Source organism: Mauremys reevesii, linkage group 2, assembly GCF_016161935.1.
Source record: "Mauremys reevesii isolate NIE-2019 linkage group 2, ASM1616193v1, whole genome shotgun sequence".
Lineage (NCBI taxonomy): Eukaryota > Metazoa > Chordata > Testudines > Geoemydidae > Mauremys > Mauremys reevesii.
In genome coordinates this window covers 84137506-84159996 of record NC_052624.1, presented here as the reverse complement: position 1 = coordinate 84159996, position 22491 = coordinate 84137506, and the positions used below count along the sequence as shown (strand labels likewise).

The window sequence follows — 22491 nt, the reverse complement described above, 5'->3', positions numbered from 1 at the left end:
CAAATGAAAAATGTAACCCAGAAGTATGAAGAGCAAAACCCAACTATTGCTGACAGATCACACTACTGTCAAAGCTTTTCTTCCTGCTCATATTATCTATATATAGGGCATCCAGGCAAGCCATGGCTTAACCTGCATTACCTAGATGCCAAGTCTCAGTGCTTATGTCCAGCAAAACTGGAAAAGTTATGGCACAGGAGTAATATTTAAGCATAGGAGAGCAATGTAATAATCTAGAACCCGGCCATTCACTCATCCCAAAGCTACCACCTTAAATGTCAGTGACTGACTCCTTTCTGTTGAACTGGTATTTACACTGCTGGTGTGGGCTGGCTAACTTTCATTCTGCTGTTAATCACTAGAGTGTGGATTTCTTGCCAGGGAAGAAACAGAAGCAAGACTTCTAATTGTGTGTCTCCCGTACAACCATTCTTTCCCCATGCTTGCCTCAGCAGGGGAGGGAGTGGTGGTACCTTCAGCAGGTCCTGCAAGGGAGAGAGGCAGACTTAATCACTTTGCACTGATGAATTTGAAAGTTAACTAGCACAGCATTACTGTGTCTGTGGATCAGTACTGTGCCCTAAATGTTGCCATGTGCTCAGCAGAAAAGTTCTGTTCTTAAAACACAGGGAGTTACGTAGAGGAGGGGAGACTGATCCTGCAAGGGCAGGGAATGTTAGGTCTGCTGTTACTAGGTAGATCCACAGGCCTAACTGCCCCTATTAACCAAGTGTCCTATACTTTATTATATCTGCATTGTAATGACTATGCATGGTTGGTAGAATTTAAATAATTCTACAGTCCTACAGAAACACAACCTACACTTTAAAAAACCGTGAGGGACTGAGAAACAAACATTAGCAACTAAACACAGAGCTACAGCTGGAATCCAGATGGACAATTATTCTGATACCAACCATAGCTTGGACTATAAATGGAATTAGGCACTGGGTGGTGATTTTTGATCATATACGCATGGTAGTTCTGATGCCTACAGTTGGGGATCTTATAAAGTATGTTAATCAACATCCTTAGTTTTCATCCTACCTTCCCTTGCTTTGGACTATCTGTTATGCTACTGTAAGTGTATCTGATACGATCAATCTTCCCTGATTGCATAAATGACGGTCTTTCCCAAAGCTGAATCTTTAAAAACACAAAACACATACTCTTATTCTTTTGATTCCTGCGCGTGTGACTTGCTGACAGTCATATAACTCAATTCTCTCCAAACTGTGGCAGTTCTCTAGGTGCTCCAGGGTCACATCGGTGATAAGAAGACAATTGTCTAACTCTAGAACCTGGAGCCTTTCATGACCACAGGTACTGTTGCTCAGATGCAGAATCCCATCATCTGTGATCAGTTCACAGTGAGATAAGCTCTACAAGACAAAAGGACAATGAAATGTTTCATTCCACACTTTTTTTTTTAATTATGTCCTGTGGAAAAGATCAGGACTAAGAACAACCTCCAGTGACTTTGTATTTGGATTACCATGTTCAAAATACTTGTACCATTAGTGCCATTTCATTCCTAATCCTTTTGCAGAAGCAAAGACGCACATTTAAAGGGCTATCTCCTTAAACCTGAAGAGCAGGAGAAGCAGCTGCCAAAAGGAGTAGCTTAGGGTTGCAGCATTTAAATCATAATTTGACTTCATCATTACAGCCCCAGGGCAGGCACTTTGTAGCAACAGCCAAACTCAGCAACCCCCTCTGTGTTCTCTAGAGATGTAGAAATCCAATTATGTTGTTGCACAGCTCAGTTTACTGAAAATAAGGGGCAAAATGCCAGAGGAGAGACATGATATTCTTCCATGCTCTCCCAGCACATGCATTACTCTTACAGACCTGCAATTATACAATCTATGTATGAAGAACAACAATGGCTTGATTTTTCTGCAGTGCTAAACTCACTTCGGCAGGAGTTACGGGCACCTCAATACCTCTGAAAAATCAGATCTTACATTCAAAACTGCTAGATTTCTTGCAGAATAAGTTACCTATACAGTTGTGTATCTGTGATATGCCACATGAACACTGCAGGCATGTATTAGTGCATACTCTGGATCCATGCAAGCAATCACCTCAAAGACCCAATTACTATGCTGAATTAACTGCTTTTTTGGGAGAGTGTTTTCCTCAGCCTTTTGTTTTAGCCTTTATTTACTTATAAAACTATAGTTTTTTCACCAAGGACTTTTATACTGAAGGTGGTAAAAGTAGATTTAAGAATTGTATTTCAAGCATTCAAAGCACTGGCATTCCCTTAAAAGATGTCAGCTTGCACTTGTTTACCTCTCATGTTTGAAGAGAATTGAAAAAGCCTCATGTCCCCTACTCCAGAAAACCATTTCAAGCTGAGCTGGTTCCTGCCTCCTTCAGAGGATTCGTGGCCTTCACAGAAGCATTGTCAGGATAACAAGACACCCTTGAATTTTCACTGCAGATACTTTGAGACCCTTGTCAGCTACCTATAAAATAAATGCTCTGCACTGTCATCACCTCTGCAGAAGGTCTTGATGTGTTGAGTTGATTCCATCTTTCACTCTGACCCAGCTCAGAACCATGAATTGTCCATAGACCACCAGCTATCTGCTCTGTGTGCCTTTTTCCTTGTCTGGAGAGAGCTTCTGATGCGGAGACCCTTGGTCATGAATGGAAAATGGGTACACTTTCTAACTCCTCACCAGAGGCAAACAGCAGTGCTCAACAGTCCTTTAGATCCAACCACCTCCCACTGAAAGTTCAGATCCAACAATTGGGAAAGCTGTGGGACACCTGTATCCTTTCCTCCGCCTGTAGCACATTAGACCTTTTACTCCAGCAGGACACCGAATTCTGAGGACTAGTAGTGGGGCATGGGGTGGATTAAAAATTTATTTAAAGAAATAAAAATAGGATTTTATTAATTTAAATTAAATACAAGGTTATTTAAAATATAAACCTATTAAAAATTCAATTTGAAATGACAACCTATGTTAATAGCACTAAATTTACTATAATCTTAAAATCATTTAACTTAAATACAAATAATATTAAGCAGTATGTTTTCTGCCAAGATTTAAAGAAAGTTAAATCACTGAACTGGGGGAAATCACTGGCTAAGCACCTGGAACCAGAGTTTGTTAAAGTGCTAGTCAACTTCTGACAGCAATAGTCTCTTCTGCGGATACAGAGAGTATATTTGCTTCATTTCCATTTATTCAACAAGTTCAGTTCCAGGGCTAGTTCATTCAAAGTTAAGAAACCAACTGAGAGCTGAAAAAACAGAAAAGCTTGTTTTCCTCTTCTAATCAATGAATAAAAATTAGGTGTGAAATGAGATCTATCAGTTCTAAAATCTGAAGAACATAGTAACTAGAAACAAGCAGTTTAATTAATTAACTACAGATATATCCTTTGTTTAATAAATCAGTTTTAAATGGAAAACATGTTTTGATAAACTGTTTTTCTTATGTATTCAGCACTTTCAAGGTAGTTTTATTTATTAAAAAAATTAAATTGTGTCTCTTAACTGAATTTGAATTTCCATCCAAATAGAGCTTGACAAGTTAAAAATTAGAGAGACAAGGTAGGTGAAGTAATATCTTTCTTCCATTGTGGCTTGAAAACTTCTCTCTCTCTCACCAACAGACGTTAGTCTCTAATATCCTTGGACCAACACGGCCCAACTACACTGCATACAAGAAGTTAAAAATTAGCCATCTAGTAAATAAGAAATGCACCAATCATTTTCTATTAAAAATATAAAAATTAATCTGAATAAAGGTAAATTAAGCTATATAATTGCTTAAATAAAGGCGTATAGATAAATTGTATCCTCCTGATTAACAAAAAGAAGCACCTAATTTAGTGTGAAGTTTATAGTTGCAAACAACATATTTTAATAGTTACCAACCTTTACTGGTAATGAACCTTTGTTTAGCAAAATAACTAAAAAAATGTAGAACTACAAATCACAACTGAAATAAATTAAAGTTGCTTATTTAAATCATGATTTACATTGATAATCTGAAACTTTTTTATTTAAATCAGTGGTTCTCAAAGGTATTTGATTGTGCCCCCCTTCTTTGTGTCTGTAGTAGTTTACGCTCCCCCTGCCCCACAAGTACATAGAGCATTTAAAAAAAAATCAACATGCAGCTCTCACTAAATATTAAAAACAGTAAAGCATTGATTCAAACAGAGCCAACGATCCACTGTAATAAGAGCAAATGCAAAACTGTGATCAATGCTTACAATTAAATGTGCACACCGCGTCGTAGCAAATGAGGACGTGATATGTCTGGAGGAATCAGCTTTGCTAGTTATTCATTGCTGTGGGTAAAATGTGCACAATAAGTTTTTGTTTTGTTTTTTCCCCTAAAGCAGAGGTCGGCAACCTTTCAGAAGTGGTGTGCCGAGTCTTCATTTATTCACTGTAATTTAAGATTTCACGTGCCGGTAATACATTTTAATGTTTTTAGAAGGTCTCTTTCTATAAATCTATAATATATAACTAAATTATTGTTGTATGTAAAGTAAATAAGGTTTTTAAAATGTTTAAGAAGCTTCCAGAATAATTTTCAGCTGGCCAGTCTGTCAAAGATTTGGTCCCTTTCTCACTTAGTTTGTAATCAATTTAGTTCATATTAGGTCCTGCTTTGAGCAGGGGGTTGGACTAGATGACCTCCTGAGGTCCCTTCCAACCCTGATATTCTATGATTCAAAATTAAATTAAAATGCAGAGCGCCCTGGACTGGTAGTCAGGACCCAGGCAGTGTGAGTGCCACTGAAAATCAGCTCGCGTGCTGCCTACCCCTGCCCTAAAACTTCTTGCCTCTTGCTCCCTGCCCCCCAGTTTGACAACCTCTGATTTAAATCAATCCATCTTGGTGCGGCAAACCCTTACGCTTACTTGCTTTGGTTTATGAGGGATTCTTGGCCATTAACAGGCACACACTAACCTGTATATCCTTAAGATTAGCTTCCTCCTCATCTGTTTTTCCCCTTTACTCAAAGTTGCAAAGGAAAAACAGAGACCAGAAAGAGGGGGAGGACTCAGAACTCTCCAGCTCTCTCACTGAATCAGTCTGATGAAGAGAAGGGGGATTTCAACCACTTCTCCAGAGGAACCATCTCAGCATTTCCCCTTCAATTCCAGCTGCTTCGTGTTGTATTTTCATTTTCTTCACCCAACAGGGTGCAGTGTGTTTTGTATTAGAACATCATGTAATATATGCATATATTATTTTTTTAAGTCACAAAATGCAAGTGCTTACTCTTGTCAACTCTTTTATTTTAAGGTCTATGTTTACATTCTTAGCTCCTGTTCAGTCTTTGGATGTTTTAGATCTCGTTTGCGTTCTCTCTGTATATACTTGTATACAGATCCTCCTAAGCACTTACTTGGCTGGCAACCTGGAAATTATCAGGAGTCTAAAGGTTAAAAGCATGGGAGTTTGTGTCCCCTCTCTCCCTTGCAAAGTCTATTTATAACAAACCTGTGGTTTCAAGGAAGGAAGGAAGGTTATATGAAGACAAATGTAACCTTTTGGCTATTGTATCAGTCTACTGGCTAATTAAGAGAGTTTCACATCCTAGGAAATAAGCAGCTTATAAAATTCAGCTTTCCTGAGAGATTGTACTCCAGTGACTTGAAACAGAATAAGACAATACAGGATGTACAGCTAAATTCAGAAGCAAACGTACCTAATGTAATATTCTGTATTAAAACACAAGATACTTCAGACTTGATCAATCTGGCTGAAATAGTTAACAAGGTAGAAAGTGTCAGGTTTACAGTTTTAAAATCTTAGAATACAGAGGGCTGGTGAACTTTTTGGTTTGCTATTTAGAAATAAATGTTAGGTACAAATCAAATTAAGACGAAGTTTGTTGAGCTAGCTGAACTACAAATTATTAACAAACAGTATAAAGAAAATAACTGATTGAAATAAGATTATTTTTCTGCTGATGGAATATCAATAGGCCAATTACAATTTCTCTGGTGTATTTGTTTAAAAAAAATCACATAAAACTGTTAAATGCTTCTGAACGTCTACAAATTGATTATATAAAGTATATAAGTAAAGTATATATGGAGTATTTGAATTCTGCCAGGTAAGTTTGTGTGTCTGTTCCCTGATTTGTTCTGTAAGGAAACACTGGTGAATTTAAAATTTGATTTCTGCCACTTTGAAATGCACTTTGTAAATACTTGTGCCGCTAACACTCAATTGGATAAATGTTCACAGCACAGCTAAAGTAAAAATTTAAATTAAGATTAGTGGGCTTATTTTTGTTTTTCCAATTCACCTGGTGGTGTTCTCTACACAATTTGCGTGAACATTTTGTAATGTTCTCTGCTATACACAGGATAGCAGTGGGCCGGAAATTCAATTTTTATTACTAAACAATCACAGGATGCATGGTTTCTGTACTAAAAGGTTCCATAATATATATTAACATTGTACCAGTTCTCAGCCAATGGACTGTGACCTACAAGTAGGTCAGCAGCGGTTGTCTGAGGCACAGGATATCATAATGGATATCACAATCCTATTACCTGTGAAGTAGATTGTTAAAGGAGGAATAACATCCATAAACCATGATTGCGGATTCCTATGACATCTCCTTTGAAGTACTGGGAGAGGCACAAAAAATTCTTGTATGTACCTGAGGAGGACTGGTTATAAATGGGATGACGATATCAAAAAATACAATACTGTAATTTCTATAGTAATTACTCCTCTCCATTCATTTTGATCCCTAAACTGAGTTTTATTTTTAAACTTTCCTTTCCATTTCAAGTAAGTGATGCTATAGTATATCGTTCCCAGCCACAGAGACAGACAGCATTTTGTAAAGAACTCTTGATAAAGCCATCTCTAGTCATACCAAACAGACTGTGTCAAATTATTAATCTAAGTAAGGCTACAATGAGACTCAAATGGAACAGTAATTCTTTATAAAGTAGATTCCCTCTGCTGAATGGGATTGCTAAATTACAATATATGTTCAAGTCCAATATTTAATAGGAAGCCAATAAATATTTTGGACTGACTGACCTAGATTTGTGCAGTTTAAAATATGTTTGGATATAAGTGATCCTATGAAGATTCAGAGATGGGACAGAAGCCATTTTCAGTACTGTGGGACATGTAGGCAAACATATTCTTATAAAGACTCACATGTAAACAGTTCCTTGTCTGACTGGTAGACTACTTCATTCACTGAACTAAAGCATACAATGTGTGGAATTATGACCTAGGGATGGGATGATTAATCTGCATATAGCAGTGAATACGGTTCCTTTTTAAAGCCAAATCTTTTCCTGAGCCTGCTGCTGCCTTAGTAACACACTTCCTTGAGCTGAGGGTGTGGAGGAAGTCAATGACATGGCTACGCAATTAATGAAGAAGTAAACATTTCCTTAATCCCTCCTAAACATAGATTAGAAAGTATATCTCTCTTCTTCTGGTAGATTTAAGGCAGTATATCATAATAAACAGTGACCTGACACACATGAAATACAACCCCCTTTCTTATGCCAAATGGTAGTGTGACAGTTGGCTCCAAATGCCTAGTCCTAAATTTTCAAAACCCACTAGTGATTTGGGGTACCTCAATTCAAAGTGGCCAATCTGAGTCACTTTAAGTGACCTGAGCACCCACCCTATGAAAATCAGATCCATTAAAATATCTCAAGTTGGATTCTTTAAGAATGAGGTACCCAAAATCCCTAGTCACTTTTGAAAATGTAGGCAGCAAAAACTGACATTAGATACTATAAATCCACTGCTGCGAAAAATCACACACATGACTGTTTACTGGATTGGGCCATATCTGTATACACTTTTGCTAAGCAATTATCCTTTTTTTAACTAATCATTTGATCTGTTTCAAAATATATTGTATATTAAAATTTCATGATTTCCTAGAAAAATCTTTAGAAATAAAATATGTAATAGAGCATCTTTAAATATTTTAAATGGTCTCATGTAGCTTTTTATTCTAATTGCTCACAAGTAAAGGATAGTTACAGGTTCATTATAACATTTAAGCCGTTTTTCTGATTATATTGGGATTCATGGATTGCTTTGAGATGACCTACTTACAGTACTTGGATGCCATATTTAAAACAATCTTAGAAATAAGCCTCATTTAAAACATATTTTGTAAAGTATAAATTGTACAGTGTTGTAACACAACAAAAAACTAGTAGCTACAGGCTGAGAACCAATCCTTATTATTAATATATATATATAATAAGACAAACTCACCAACGCTTGCAGTTTAGGACAGTGAACAGAAAGTTGTATCAATGTGTTATCTGTTATCTAGGAAGAGAAGAAACCAAACAATTGGCTACATAAATGCAAAGTTATAGACTGGCTAATACATAATAATAGAGCTGACTAGCTGAAAAAAAAATCCACTTTGATCAAGTAGCTGAACAAGTACACTTGGGTTTAATTTTATTCCATTCATACCCTTCTGATCTATAAACCCATAAAGAGGATAAAAACTAAAGTCTTCCCCTTTTCCCAAATTTTCTCTGAACAGATGGATGAAGAGCCTAAAATGTAGGAAAACAGTCACTACATGCTGAATTGAACTTAGTCTATCACCAAGCTATTTGGATAGATTTATGTCACCTTGCCAATTGTCTGAGAGGACGAGATGAAAAAAAACCACCACCCTTTTTTCCAGCAGAGAGGGTTTTGTAGACCTTCTTAAAGGTCCAGTAAATTCTGCCATGTTTTGTTCCTTTGCTCGTTTTTATCATTTGATACCATAAACAACAGGTTTGTAACCCAATCCCTACGTCAAGGATAGGTATTTCTCTCTGGCAGATGACGGTTCTGATATAACCTGGTCTATTAGAGATGTCTCTGGGAAATGGATAAATGTTCGTAATCACCTTTCTTTGAATTCCCCTTTATACAGACCTCCCAATAATTATCTGCATCTACTATTAGAAACATTAGAACTTGGAATTCCCCCTATTGGTTCTTATAATGGACTTATGATGAATACTCCTTGTAAAACTGATTCTCACCAGAATGCACTCTTCTAAGTCCATCTTTTCCAGTTCATGGCAATTCTAAAAAATTAAAATAATAAAAACAAAAAAATACCACAAGTAAGAGGAAGGGTGGCAATTTGATCTTGAATTCTAATGGGTGGCCCTAACTTCATCACCATTAATACTGGGGCACAGACAAGGGGAGAAAGAATATTTGATTATTACAGTGTTTCAGGCATCCATGCTGGCTTTTGCCATTATAAAAATGGTTACATAACTGTCTGGTGATTGTTGTTCTTTAAGATGCGTTGCACATGTCCATACCACTTTAGGCACGACCTGTCTGGGCATCACATGTGACCTTTGCATGCTTGTGCTGCTAGATGAAAGTATAAAAATATGGAGCTGCCCTGACTCCTCCCTCAGTTCCTTCACACTGGAAGCCAATATTTGCTGTGCCTCCGATGTAGAAGGGAAGGAGGGAAGGTCGTGGAACGAACACAGGAACAATAGTTCTCAAAGAACAATAGTTACTGAACAAGTACGGAACCGTGTTTCTTCTTTGCGTGATTGCACATGTCTATTTCACTTTAAGTGGCCCATAGGAGTCTGATGGAAGAGAGTATCAGAGTCTACTTAAAACAAGGACTGCAGCACCGCTCTCCTAAACTTAGCATTGTACCTAGAGGCCTGGGAGAGAGCATAATGAGCAACGAACATATGAGCAGATGACCAGGAGACAGTCTTGCAAATGTCACTGATGGGAACATGACCCAGGAAAGAAGCCAAAGCTGCTTGAGCTCTTGCAGAGCATGCTAAAACACTTCGAGATCATGGAACATTGGCAATATCATAACACAGATGTGGGAGGGAGGAGATCCAGAAAGAGATCTTCTGTGATGTAACAGGCTCCCCTATCAACAAAGGAGGCTAATAACTGCAGTGTCCTAAACTCTTTAGTCCTGTCCAGGCAGGAAGCCACAGCTCTGCAAACATCTAAAGTATGGAGCTTTTCCTCAACTTTGCGTTAGTGAGGTTTGGAGGGAAAAAGTTGGTAAGTATACTCTGATGAATATGAAAATCCAAAAGCACTTCCGAGAGAAATTTAGGGTGTGGATGGAAACCAACTTTGTCCTTGTAAAACACCACCTAAGGAAGGTCAGCCATCAAAGTCTGACGTGCTCCTGGCCAAAGTAATAGCTACCTGGCATGCTACATTCATCAAGAGGTGAAACAATGAGCACGTAGCAATAGGTTCAAAGGAGGTCCCATTAAAACGGAGAGAAATAAATTTAGATTCCAGGATGGAGTTGGGTCTCAAATACGTGGGAAAAGCCTACTCAAACCTTTCAAGAACTTTATAGTCATAGGGTTGAAGATAACAGCCTACCACTACCCTATAGATTAAAGGGCTAAGATAGCAGCCAGATTAACCCTCAGGGCACTGACAGAAAGACATTTTTCCTTTAGGTGACGCAGGTAATGATGAATAAACTGAATGGGAACCCATAAATGAAAGGTATCTTTCTGCTGGGACCTCACAGAGAACATCTTCCATTTTATGAAGTGTACCTAGTGGAGGGCTTTCTGCTATTCAAAAGAATGTTTCACATTGCAATAGAACAAGTAGACTCATGAGTAGTTAACCACTGAACATAACCAATCAGGTGAAGGTTAAAAGGGCTGGAATGCAATTCGGCCCTGGTTCTGGGAAACTATGCCTGGGACCCGAGGAAGGATTATGGCAGGGGTGGCCAACCTGTGGCTCTGGAGCCACATGCAGCTCTTCAGAAGTTAATATGCGGCTCCTTGTATAGGCACCAACTCCGGGGCTGGAGCTACAGCGCCAACTTTCCAATGTGCCGGGGGCGGGGTGCTCACTACTCAACCCCTGGCTCTGTCAGTGGGTGGGAGGCAAAGGTGAGCTGCAGCCGGTTCGCACCGGTTCGCTAGAACCAGTTGCTAAAATTAGACGCTGGTGGAGAGCCGGCTGTTAAAGAGCCAGGCAGGTAGGAGAACAACTCTGGTCCACAGGCCGTATGTGGCCCGTGGGACCATCCTGTCCCCCACCTGAGCTCCCAGGATTGCCTGCTCCCCACACAGAGCCGCAGCATGGCCAGCCGCCGCCAGCTGGGCAGCTCAGCTGAGCTCCAGCTTTGTCCTGCTGCTTTGAGCGGCTGCCAAGGTAAGGGGGGGTGCGGTGAGGCTCCGGGGCCACCTGGGGCGTGGGGGGGAGCAAGTGGGGCAATTTGCCCTGGGGCTGGGCCCTGCGGGGCCCCCCGGCCCCACGAGGATGTCTCCCCCGGGCTCTCCCCCGCTTCCCGCACCCCGCAGAGCCGCAGCATGTCCAGCAGCTGGGCAGCTCAGCTGAGCTCTGGGCTGCCGGTAAGGTAATGGGGGGGGGCCTGTGAGCTCCAGGGCTGTGGCGGGGGGAAGTGGGGCAATTTGCCCCGGGCCCCTGGCCCCACAAGGATGTCCCCCACCACCACCAGCAGTGCTGCAGCATGGCCAGCAGCTGGGCAGCTCAGCTGAGCTCCTGAGTCGTCCTGCTGCTTTGAGCTGCCGGCAAGGTAAAGGGGAGACCACAAGTATGTCTCCCCCCCGCCCCGGCCCCTCCCCTGCTTCCCTCCCCTTAAATCAGAACTTTTTATAGGGAACCGGTTGTTAAGATTTTGGCAGTTCATCACTGGTGGGAGGCGCTGGGAGCAGGAGCTGATGGGGGGCTGCTGACATATTACTGTGGCTCTTTGGCAATGTACATTGGTAAAATCTGGCTCCTTCTCAGGCTCAGGTTGGCCATCCCAGGATCTCGAACTGAAAGGTTCAACAGGTCTGAAAACCAATGCTGTCAAGGCCAGGCTGTTGCTATCAAAATTAAACAGCATGATCTTGCCTGAGTTTTCCCACCACTTTCAGCACCCCAGGGATTTGGGGGTGGTGGGAGGGAAGCATTAAAAAGTTTCCCCTTTCAGGATAGTAGAAAGGCATCTGATACGGACCCTGAACCGACACTCATCCTGAAACAGAACTGGTGACATTTCCTGTGCTCTCAGGTAATAACCACGTCCATTTCTGGCATTCCCCACATCTGAAAAATGGACTTTGCTATGTCAGGTCTCTGGGGACCATTCGTAATCTCTTCTGAACAATCTCCTGAAATGGTACATTAGACAGTTCTGACACCCGGGAAGGTGAGATATTTTGAGCATAATTTTGTTCTTGATGCAAAAAGACCAGAGGTTCATTGTTTCTTGGCAAAAGAGGTCTGACCTGGTACTTCCATGCTTGTTAAGGCAGAACATAGCAGCAGTGTTGTCTGAGTACTTGTATGGAACAAGCCACAATGTGGGAAAGAAATACTTAGGCCCCAAAATTACTGCAATAAAATCAAATAACCCAGAGACAATATAAATACAAGAAGAACTAACTGACCTCCCCATATAGTTCACACAGCACTATTATCCAGCCCTACCAAACCCTCATCTCCTCACAAGCCAGGGGAAAAGGTGCATCTTGCTGCACATGCTAACAAATTTGGGATGTTACAGCCCTGATAAGGAACCATGTTCCAAAGGTCTAGAGAATACCCTGCCAACTGCCCCCTATACACATCAAATGTTTGTTATACAACTCCTATTTAAATAAAAACATTTTTGTGCTTCATTTTATTTAAAATAAACCTTACACAATTTTATAAAAGAGTGAAACAAAAATTAGATCCATTAAAACAGAAACCTTTTTCCTTTAAATATTCAGTTCTAGCCAGTCCCTTAATCAACACAGTAAGTTCTAACTATACGCGCTATAGAAGTCTCACTGAAGTCACTAGGCATGAGTTAAGGCTTAACTGAAAATATTATCTAGATATATTTTGCAGCAATAACTGATACACAGAACAATCTGCTATAAGGAGACTTTCTCTATGTAGGAAGCCTGCTTGCATTATAGTTATAGGCTTTAAAATTATTGTTCTATATATGAAAAATACATGTGATTAAATTTAAATGCATTTTTAGAAAAAAATAAAAAGAGCAGGGGTGGAGAAGGGAGAAAGCCACTGTAAAAAATATTCCAAGCTCCAGTTATTTGTAAATACGTTCCAGAAATAAAATCAATTATTTTGGTTCTTTCCTGGCCACCTCCTCTAAGGGGCCTCCCTTCTACTCTACTTTCTTCTCATCATTCCCAGCATGATTGGATAAATTCAGATATGTACAGTAGCAGTGAAAATTAGGTAAACTGTACATTTTTAAAATAATCCTTACCCGTGCTAAAAGTGTAAAACCTGCATCTGTCAGGTGGGAACATCTTGCAGCTTCCAAAATCCTAAAAAAATAATTGTTTTCAACATAACAATATTACTGATACAGTAATGAAAAGCAATTACTTCTTTTTATTTAACTCTATTGTCAATATGTTGTAACATAAAACTGATTTGAACCAAACTCATAAGTCCATTTTGCAATTTTAATAAAGGCAGGACTGATTTTTGATTCAGCTAATCAGAAAGATGTTCAGGCTATATAGCAGAATTAAAATTATGTACAATTAAGAATTATACCTATGGACATTTGTAAAGAAAAAATTTACAGTGAATTCTTGTACTTCTAAGGCTATGCATATACTTATTGTAATACTCAAAACTAAATTTTGAAAAATACCATTTTCACTGCATATCTTATTCCTGATACACAAAAAAATAAATGCATTAGACAGAAGTGGAGTTTCTATGTTGGGGAAGAGTATACAGAGAGGAATTTAGGAAAGTGCAGGTCAAGCCATCACAATGTGCCTCCAATGTTCTATTTATTGTCAAGTTCTTACATTAAGCATTTTGGCTTCAGGTATCAGAAAGCAAGGAGACAAATAGCTGTCAAAGCCAGAACGTAAAGCTAAACCTACCTGATTCAATCTTCCAGAAACAAATATAGAAATATATTAGGAAAAAACTCATCACCCGAGAAGCAGTCCCTTAGGAGAGGTGTGAGTGAAGTAAAAGAAGAGAAAAAAGGAAACTATGATAAACAATACCAGTATGTATGGTTTTCATTGTAGTACTTCTGCTCTTTCCTTGTTCAAGTTTACACTAAGCAGATGGTAGTGAGCAGTGAGACTAACAAGGAGAGAGTGTCACAGAGTAACCACCAGAGGTGGCTCCAGGCACCAGCATGCCAAGTGCATGCCTGGAGAGACAAGCCGCGGGGGGCGCTCTGCTGGTCGCCGCGAGGGCGGCATGCAGGTTGCCTTAGGCGGCATGCCTGTGGAGGGTCCGCTGGTCCCGTGGCTTTGGCGGACCTCCCGCAGGCAAGCCGCCGAAGGCAGCCTGCCTGCTGTGCTTGGGGCGGCAAAATACCTAGAGCCACCCCTGGTAACCATGAGCACAAAGTCCCCCATTCAACACAACAGCCACCTCCTTTATGTTTGACAGACAAATTAATAAAGGAGAGATAAAGGAAATAGACTATGAGACTGCTGATTTAGATTTCTCAGTTTAAATATAGCCACAGATAGCGTTTAAGAGGTAGCTAGAACTCAAGTGTCTCTCTTTGTGGACAAAGAGGAAAGGGATATCATCCCATATCCATTGGATAAATGTGATCTTACAGGATTCATACCTTCTCTGAGTCCTGAGATTGTGTAGAGGGCTTGGTTGGACTAGTCTAGCAACATGCTCAGGAGAAACTAGCATAGGTATCAAAGATTAGGGGTAGGCTATAAAAATTTGCCATTTCTACCATAATGCATTACACATCTAGTATTAGTTTTCAAAGTACTAACCATAAATCACTATTCAGAAATGCCTCAAAATCTCATCTCCCTCCCAGCAGGGTCACTGAGTAAGTATTCTCTTTTCTGTCAATGGGGCTATACTGAACGTCCGTATGCCCTTCATAGGCTTCTGAGGCCCACATTCTTCTTCAAGTGATGGTCCCTATATGGATTCCAAACATGGATGCGCAATTTTTGTAGTAGTTTGCGTTGACCTGCACATCGTGGGTCATCCGTATGCTCGCATCTGAGGCTATCAGAGGCCGTGAGGGTTGACACCGCTCCAGTTCTCTCTTATCACCGCACGGCCAGAGTCAGAATCCCTGTTCCTCAGTGTTCCTAGCCTTGCTAAAAGAGATGCTTGTCTCTTTTTCCAGTATATATAGTTGTATATGGATGTTTATAGTTTAGATTCCTAGTTGATCCTCACTGGACCCTTCCCCCATCAGGGAGATCCCCCCCCCCCTCCGGGGATTATGCCCCAGCAAGCTGGCTTCAAAAACTGTGCTTCATGCCTGCATTCCTTCTCTGTGAGTGACAAGCACCAACGGTGCCTCTACTGCCTCAGCAAAGCTCACATCATCACCTGCTGCTCCATCTGCCGCTCATTCCTGCTCAGAATGAGAGAAGTGAGAGAACTTCGACTCCATAGGTTTCTAATGGAGGAGCCTATGCGCCCCACATGTGCAGTCAGATCCAGACCAGCAGATCTGCTGGAATGCCTCCCATCACCACTAGTGAGTTCCCCTCCATCTTCCTCCAAGGCGCCAAACCTAGGGGTACCGCCGCAGCCGCAGAAGCCCACTGTGAGCATAAAAAACACAGATATGGGCATAAGGTTGGTTCCCCAACAGGGACTGTCCCTAAACACAGTGTTGCCTTCCTGAGCTATGCCAAGTCGGGTGGGAAGTCATGCATCAATCCGACTGCTCCAGCTCCTAAGAAACCCCAGACGGAGCATAAGTTGAAGTACCGATGTGATCCGCTGATGTCACCTCCGGCTCCGGTCACTGGTCCTGCACCCTTATCACTTCTGGCACCATTGATGATGCCGGGCCCCTCCAGGCCACCACGCATGGTTCCCTGCACACCTGGAACCACTGATGCCTACTGTGGAGCTGTGGCTCCCATACATTCCAAGGTTCTCCCACTGCTGTCTGGTCCCCCAGCCACCACAGAGCTCCCGTCTCTGGTGGATGAACCCTTCCTTCTTTTCCCGGCACGATGCATATCTTCCACCCATCTTGCACCAGCGGCTCCGCCCCCATTAGACCCGTCCTCCAACTCAAAAGACTTTTCAGAGCTGGATTCCCTCATTCTCACCTGGCCAATCTCACAGCCCATATCCCAGGCGCCGACCATCCTATCTACTGGTGTATGACCTTACTTCCGACCCAGGGCTCCACTATCCCTGGTGTCCACCGATGCCTGACAACCTGTACACTTGGCCTCACTGGCCTTCTTGGGACCGCTACCAGGACTGTGGACTAACACTGGTAGCCTCTTACCAACCCGGCCACACACCAGGCCTTTCTCGGTTGACGATGAACCAGATGATGCTACAGTACAGCCAGTACCATCAGTACTGCCAGTCCCCACTGTAGCCTCATTGTCACTGGACGAGGCACTAATTCCGCCTTCCCTCTTCCCGCTGGATGATCATAAACAATACCACAACCTGCTTCAGCAGCAGCTCTTGGCCTCCCAGTGGAGGAAGACCAGGACAAATGAAACCAGGAACCCTCTTGCACTGCCCTCCACATCCACGGGGCCATGCTGCAACCAGCACAATTGGTCTGGCATACACTGGTATACACCCTACTCCTAAGCGGCAGAGTGGTGATACTCTGCTACTACAACCTCCGCTCCCTCAACCTTCCTGCGATGTCAGTCTAAGCAACAATTTTGACACTCTCACCAAGACTTGTAAATGTCTCCCTATCCCCACATCTTGCCCTCTTTGCCCACAATTGGGGCAAGATCACCACAGACCACTGGGTACTGGACATCATTCACCAGGGGTACTCTATAGAATTCCTCACATTCACCCTCCCCCCATTGCCCGCCCCACACTGGTTGTGAAGATCTTTTCCGAGAGAAAGTAGATGCCCTTCTCCAGAAAGGCACCATAGAGTGTGTCCCCCTCCATTACCAGGGCTGCAGCTTTTACTCCCCATATTTCCTTATTCTGAAGAATGGAGGCGGCTGCCGCCCCATGCTCAACAGGTTTGTATGAAAATTCAAGTTCCAGATGGTCATGCTTCCCCTCATTATCCTTTCTGTCTTCCACAGAGCCTGGTTCATGGCTCTCAATGTGAAAGATGCATATTTCCACATTGATATTCACTCGGCTCATTGGAAGTTTCTCCGCTTACGGTTGGTCACCCCCACTATCAGTTCCATGTCCTCCCCTTCGGTATCGTCCCCAATCCACATGTATTCACAAAAGTCTTCACGATTGTCACAGCCCACATGCTATGCCTCTCTCTGCCATTCCGTGTTTCCCTACCTAGGTGACTGGCTCCTACTGGCAACTTCACGCAACCACCTCCTCTGAGCAATTCAGACTCTTTATGATATCCTCACCAATCTGGGCATTTGTGTCAATGAGGAGAAGTCCATCTTTGTTCCTACCCAATGGATCACATTTATTGGGGCATGCCTGGACACTCTCGTGGGTCAGGCTTTCCTCCTGGCAGATCGGTTTACCATCTTTACTTCTCTCATCACTTTACACCACACACCTGCATCTGTGAATGCCTTTCCTTCCTTGGCCACATGGTAGCCTGTACCTCTGTAATGCCCCTTGCCCTCCTGTATATGTGCTGCCTTCAACTATGGATCAAATCAATCTACAAACCGCAGACAGACCGCTTGCAAATCTGTCCCTCTCCCGTTTCATCCTGGCCTCCCTCACCTGGTAGACTGACCTGTCCATGGTACTGATAGGCACCCTGTTACACCTCCCGCCTCCTGCACCACTCTAACTATGGACACCTCCCGATACGGATTGGGGCACCCACCTGGATGCTCACACGGCCCAGGGCCTTCCCTTCATACGATCATGTCACATTCGACTGCTATCCAACAGCATGGTGGCAATGTTATATATCAACAAGCAAGGCAGTGCCAGGTTGCCCCCCCATGTGTGGAGGCCATCCAACTGATGCATCAGATACGATGTCACGATTCAGGCCATGTACCTTCCAGATGCCAGCAACTCCCTCACGTACATGCTCAACAGGTCATGCTCAGCAGGTCCTTCTATGCTAACCACAAGTGGGAACTACATGATCCCACACTACGCTCAGAATTCTACTGCTGGGGCCCCTGGCGTCGGTACCTGTTCACAACCAACAAGAAACAAAAACTCCCCCTCTTTTGTTCCAGAGCAGCATTTAAGATGGACTCACAGGGCTATGACTTTCTCCTGCCCTGGACCAACAAAGTCCACTATGCCTTTCTGCCCATTCCCCTCCTGTGCAAGATTAAATAAATAAATAATAGGAGATATACCAATCTCCTAGAACTGGAAGGGACCTTGAAAAGTCATCGAGTCCAGCCCCCTACCTTCACTAGCAGGACCAAGTACTGATTTTTGCCCCAGATCCCTAAGTGGCCCCCTCAAGGATTGAATTCACAACCCTGGGTTTAGCAGGCCAATGCTCAAACCACTGAGCTATCCCTCCCCCTGACGGGATGGGATCGAGCGACGTTCATTCTGTCCTCACCAATATTGGTTCATGGACCTCCTCTACATCTCTGCTCATCCCTGGATCCACCTCTGCCCTCACCCAGATCTCCTCACACAGGCGCAGGGCCAACTCTGACATCCCAACCTGAGCCCACTCCATCCCACGGCCTGGTATTTGGATGGAGCTCGCAAGCAAGCAGAGCATGCTCCACCCCAGTGCATGACATCCTCAAGCACAGCAGGAGGCCGCCCACCAGGGCCTGCTATCAGGCAAAATGGAAGTGGTTCACCGCCTGGGCACACTGACAACATCACCCACTATCCTATCCATTCCTATCCTCCTGGACTACCTTCTCCAACTTGAGATGTCGGGCCTATTTGCCTTCCAATACCCACCCTCCATCGCCTCTGCTATGGACTACTTTGCTTATCGGTTAGAGGGATATTGGAGCAGCAGCAACCCGCATGACCTCGTACAGCCTCGGGTGCAAGCTTGTAGACGATGTGTTTGGGTTCAATGAATACCACTACAAAAACTGTGCCGGCTCCGGCAAAGGGCACACATGCACACCCACGTTTGGAATCGAAGTAGGGTTCACACATCTCAAAGAAAGCTCCAGTTACAGTAAATAACCTCCTCTTCTGTAGTTTTGAGCAGCTCATCATAGGTGGTTAGCAACCCTTAATGAAAGCCTGGATAGAGCAATCACATAACTGGTGCAAAAAGTATTTAGAATGTCAAGCATAAGGGAAAACATGTTTTAGAACCATCCATGTGCTATCCCTTTCTTTGTTTGCATACCACTAACCTTTTTTCAATTCTAATTGTGTGTGAGACCTCTGCCGCTCATCAATCCTGCAAACCTCTTCTCTAATGCTCCATAACATAAAAACATGCATAGTGATGGGATATGCTTTAAAAAGAAAGAGCAATCACGCAACTTACTTGCTACACATCTGGTTGAAAAGCACTGAACACTTGTGCACAGGCAGCAGTGGGTGAGAAGGAAAAAGAATGGCAATTCCACCTTCAGATTAGCTGTCCCTCGATCTAGTGACAGGGGGTGTGGAGAGGTGAGCTAACAGCTGTCCTACTGTGTTATTCAGCTAGGGAGCCATGATGCAGATTAGGTTGGGCCATAATATTGGGGCATACTGATCACAGATATTGCACTGATAAGCATGAAGGTGAGTGAGGTTCTGGTGTTGGTCTGTTTTGATGATTGCACCAGATTTGATGTGGCTGTCTAGAGAAATTCTTTCTAGGCACTGGCTGGCATTTTCTCTGTTTATTTCTTTACACTGTAACTAGTTTTGGAGGGGGATGCAGGTGAGTGACCATCTTAACTGGCTTTGGTGTGTGACAGATACATAGATCAGGGTTCAGCAACCTACCCCACATGAGCCAATTTTTACTGGCACGCTGCTGCCAGCTGGGGTCCCGGCCGCCGACCCCGCTCAGCCCCTGTCTGCCTGGGTGAATGGAATCCTAGGTCGGCAGCGGGCTGAACAGAGCCGATGACCGGGACCCCAGCTGGCAGGAGCCGGCGGCCGGAACTCCAGACCGTGAGCTGGTTGAGCCGCTCAGCCCGCCGCCAGTCTGGGGTTCCGTCCGCCGGCCCCGCTCAGCCCCTGTCTGCCTGGGTGAATGGAATCCTAGGTCGGCAGCGGGCTGAACAGAGCCGATGACCGGGACCCCAGCTGGCAGGAGCCGGCGGCCGGAACTCCAGACCGTGAGCTGGTTGAGCCGCTCAGCCCGCCGCCAGTCTGGGGTTCCGTCCGCCGGCCCCGCTCAGCCAGCTGCCAGCGTAGGGTTCTGGCCGCCGGCCCCACTCAGCCCGCTGCTGGCCTGAATGGAAGGAACCCCGGGCCGGCAGCGGGCTGAGCGGGGGCCAGTGGAAGGAACCCCAGACCGGCAGTGGGCTCAGCGCGCTACCAGTCTGGGGTCCAGGCCGCCGGCCCTGCTCATCTTGCTGCCGGCCTGGGTGAACGGAAACCCAAGCCAGCAGCGGGCTGAGTGGGGCCGGCGGCCAGGACCCCGGCTGGAAGGAGCCAGCGTCTGGAACTCTAGACCATCAGCTTGCTGAGCCGCTCAGCCCGCCGCCGGTCTGGGAATTCCTGTCGTTGGCCCCTTGCCAGCAGGGGTCCCGGCCACCGGCCCCACTCAGCCCACTGCCAGCCTGGGTGAACAGAACCCTGGCTGAGCAGGGCCAGGACCCCGGCTGGCAGGAGCCGGCAGACAGAACCCCAGACCAGCAGCGGGCTGCCAGACCCGTGCCAGCCGGGGTCTTTGCCCCGTTCAGCCCACTGCCAGCCTGAATGGACGGAACCCCAAGCTGGCAGCAGGCTTGCTTAGCCTGCTGCCAGCGTGGGGTTCCATCCAACCCTGCCGGTCTGGGGTTCCATCCGCCAGCCCCTGCCAGCCGAGGTCCCAGCCGCTGGCCCAGCTCAGCCCACTGCCAGTCTGGGGTTCTGTCGGGGGCCCCAGTAAATGTAAAATTTATTTTGTCATGCGAAACCTTAAACCCGTCTGGCAGGAGCCAGCGGATGGAACCCCCAGCGCTGCCTGTCTGGGGTCCCGGCTGCCGGCCCCACTCATCCTGCTTCCGGCATGGATGGACAGAACCCCGGCCTGCAGCGGCTGAGCTGGGCCAGCGGATGGAACCCCAAACCGGTAGCGTGGGTGGTAGACGGAACCCCAGACCGGCAGCGCATTGAGCTGCTCAGCCCGCTGCCGGTCTGGGGTTCCATCCGCCAGCCCCTGCCAGCCGAGGTCCCAGCCGCTGGCCCAGCTCAGCCCACTGCCAGTCTGGGGTTCTGTCGGGGGCCCCAGTAAATGTAAAATTTATTTTGTCATGCGAAACCTTAAATTACTGAAGACTTGGCAAACCACTTCTCAAAGGTTGCCGATCCCTGACATAGACAGTGGATCCGAGTTACGGTGAAGATACTTGGTGAAGATCTGAGCACACTGTTTTTAGGAAACTACAATTACAGTTAAGTAATTTTTTCTTTCTTCCAAGGTAAGCATCCTCAGCATAGTCATACTCTTTGGAGACTAGAGAGATAAAGGGAGGTATCTCTGCTAAGGAAATCGAAGAAGAAAAAACCAGGACAGACAGACACAGTGAGAGATTCCAAGTTATGTAAGACAAACCAGAGGGAGGAAAGAGGTGTAACTTAACTTGGAAAGAGATACTATAGATGAAATTTTAATTCATCCATGACACCTTGTCTAATAGCACTGCATAGGGAGCAGCCATGACTGCCTTGTAAGAGCAGAGCTATGACTGAAGGCTCCTTATTGTCACTTGTGTGTTAGAAGGCATTTATGATTAATACAGTTCTTGACTCGGATCATTCTAAGTAAACACATCATTCTAAGGTTTAAGTAGTCATGTGTTTCAAAGTGATAACCATAAAGCACTACTCAGAAATGCCTCAAAATCTCATCTTCCCAAGTCTACACAGCGTAGGGTCACTGAGTAAATACTCTCTGTAATACAGGAACCATCTTCTCTCAATAGGGCTATATTGAACATCCATGAGCAACCCTTTATAGGCTTGTTAAGCCCATGTTCTGTGATCCTGAGCAGCTCATCATAGGTGGTTAACAACTGTTAATGAAAGGTCTAAGTGTGTAAGAGAGAGCACTATATGGCTACACCTGCCATTGTCATATGCAGTTGATCAGGAAACAACCTAATCCCCCCTTTTCAGCTGAAGTATAGTAGATCATTGAATGTTGATTTTACTCTATTCAGTACACCGGATATTTTCTACTAGTATTGCAGTGTTGGCAATACTTGAACTGTTTCCTTCCCTTTCTCTCAAGAGAGGGTGCATGCATTGCCAAAGCACCTTTCTGATTCATTGGATTCCTCACTCTTTCCTAAAGGATAGAGAGAAATAGGTGATAAGTGTGTGAAGAAGAGGCAAGGCACTGGCAGTCATGATCTGAGTTTAATCACCATAGTACTTTTTGTAATGCTAATTCTGCAGAAAGCCTGAGAAC

At 44.2% G+C, this 22491-nt stretch overlaps 1 protein-coding gene and 1 long non-coding RNA gene across 13 annotated transcripts in view; both read right to left on the bottom strand.

Moving 5' to 3' along the window:
* The window catches only part of FBXL2 (F-box and leucine rich repeat protein 2), a 160985-nt gene that overhangs the window by 29427 nt on the left and 109067 nt on the right, over positions 1 to 22491 (bottom strand). For 9 of the 12 annotated variants that reach the window (XR_005594259.1, XR_005594258.1, XR_005594260.1 and 6 more), the window contains 4 exons: positions 13279 to 13339; positions 9047 to 9091; positions 8268 to 8324; positions 1170 to 1382 (listed from right to left, as the gene is read on the bottom strand). Coding sequence is in view for 3 of the 12 variants with exons in the window: in XM_039525430.1 (XP_039381364.1) it covers positions 1170 to 1382; positions 8268 to 8324; positions 9047 to 9091; positions 13279 to 13339 (376 nt within the window). In the remaining 9 variants the exon portion in view is untranslated. Of the gene's footprint in view, positions 1 to 4; positions 486 to 1169; positions 1383 to 2298; positions 2475 to 8267; positions 8325 to 9046; positions 9092 to 13278; positions 13340 to 22491 lie in introns of those variants that run through there. The other 3 variants (XM_039525428.1, XR_005594264.1, XM_039525429.1) reach the window with 3 other exon arrangements.
* On the bottom strand, positions 3544 to 7434 carry LOC120398224. The gene is made up of 3 exons (XR_005594266.1): positions 6551 to 7434; positions 4243 to 4320; positions 3544 to 3679 (listed from the first exon to the last, which is right to left on the bottom strand). It is a non-coding gene; the product is annotated as an uncharacterized LOC120398224 (long non-coding RNA).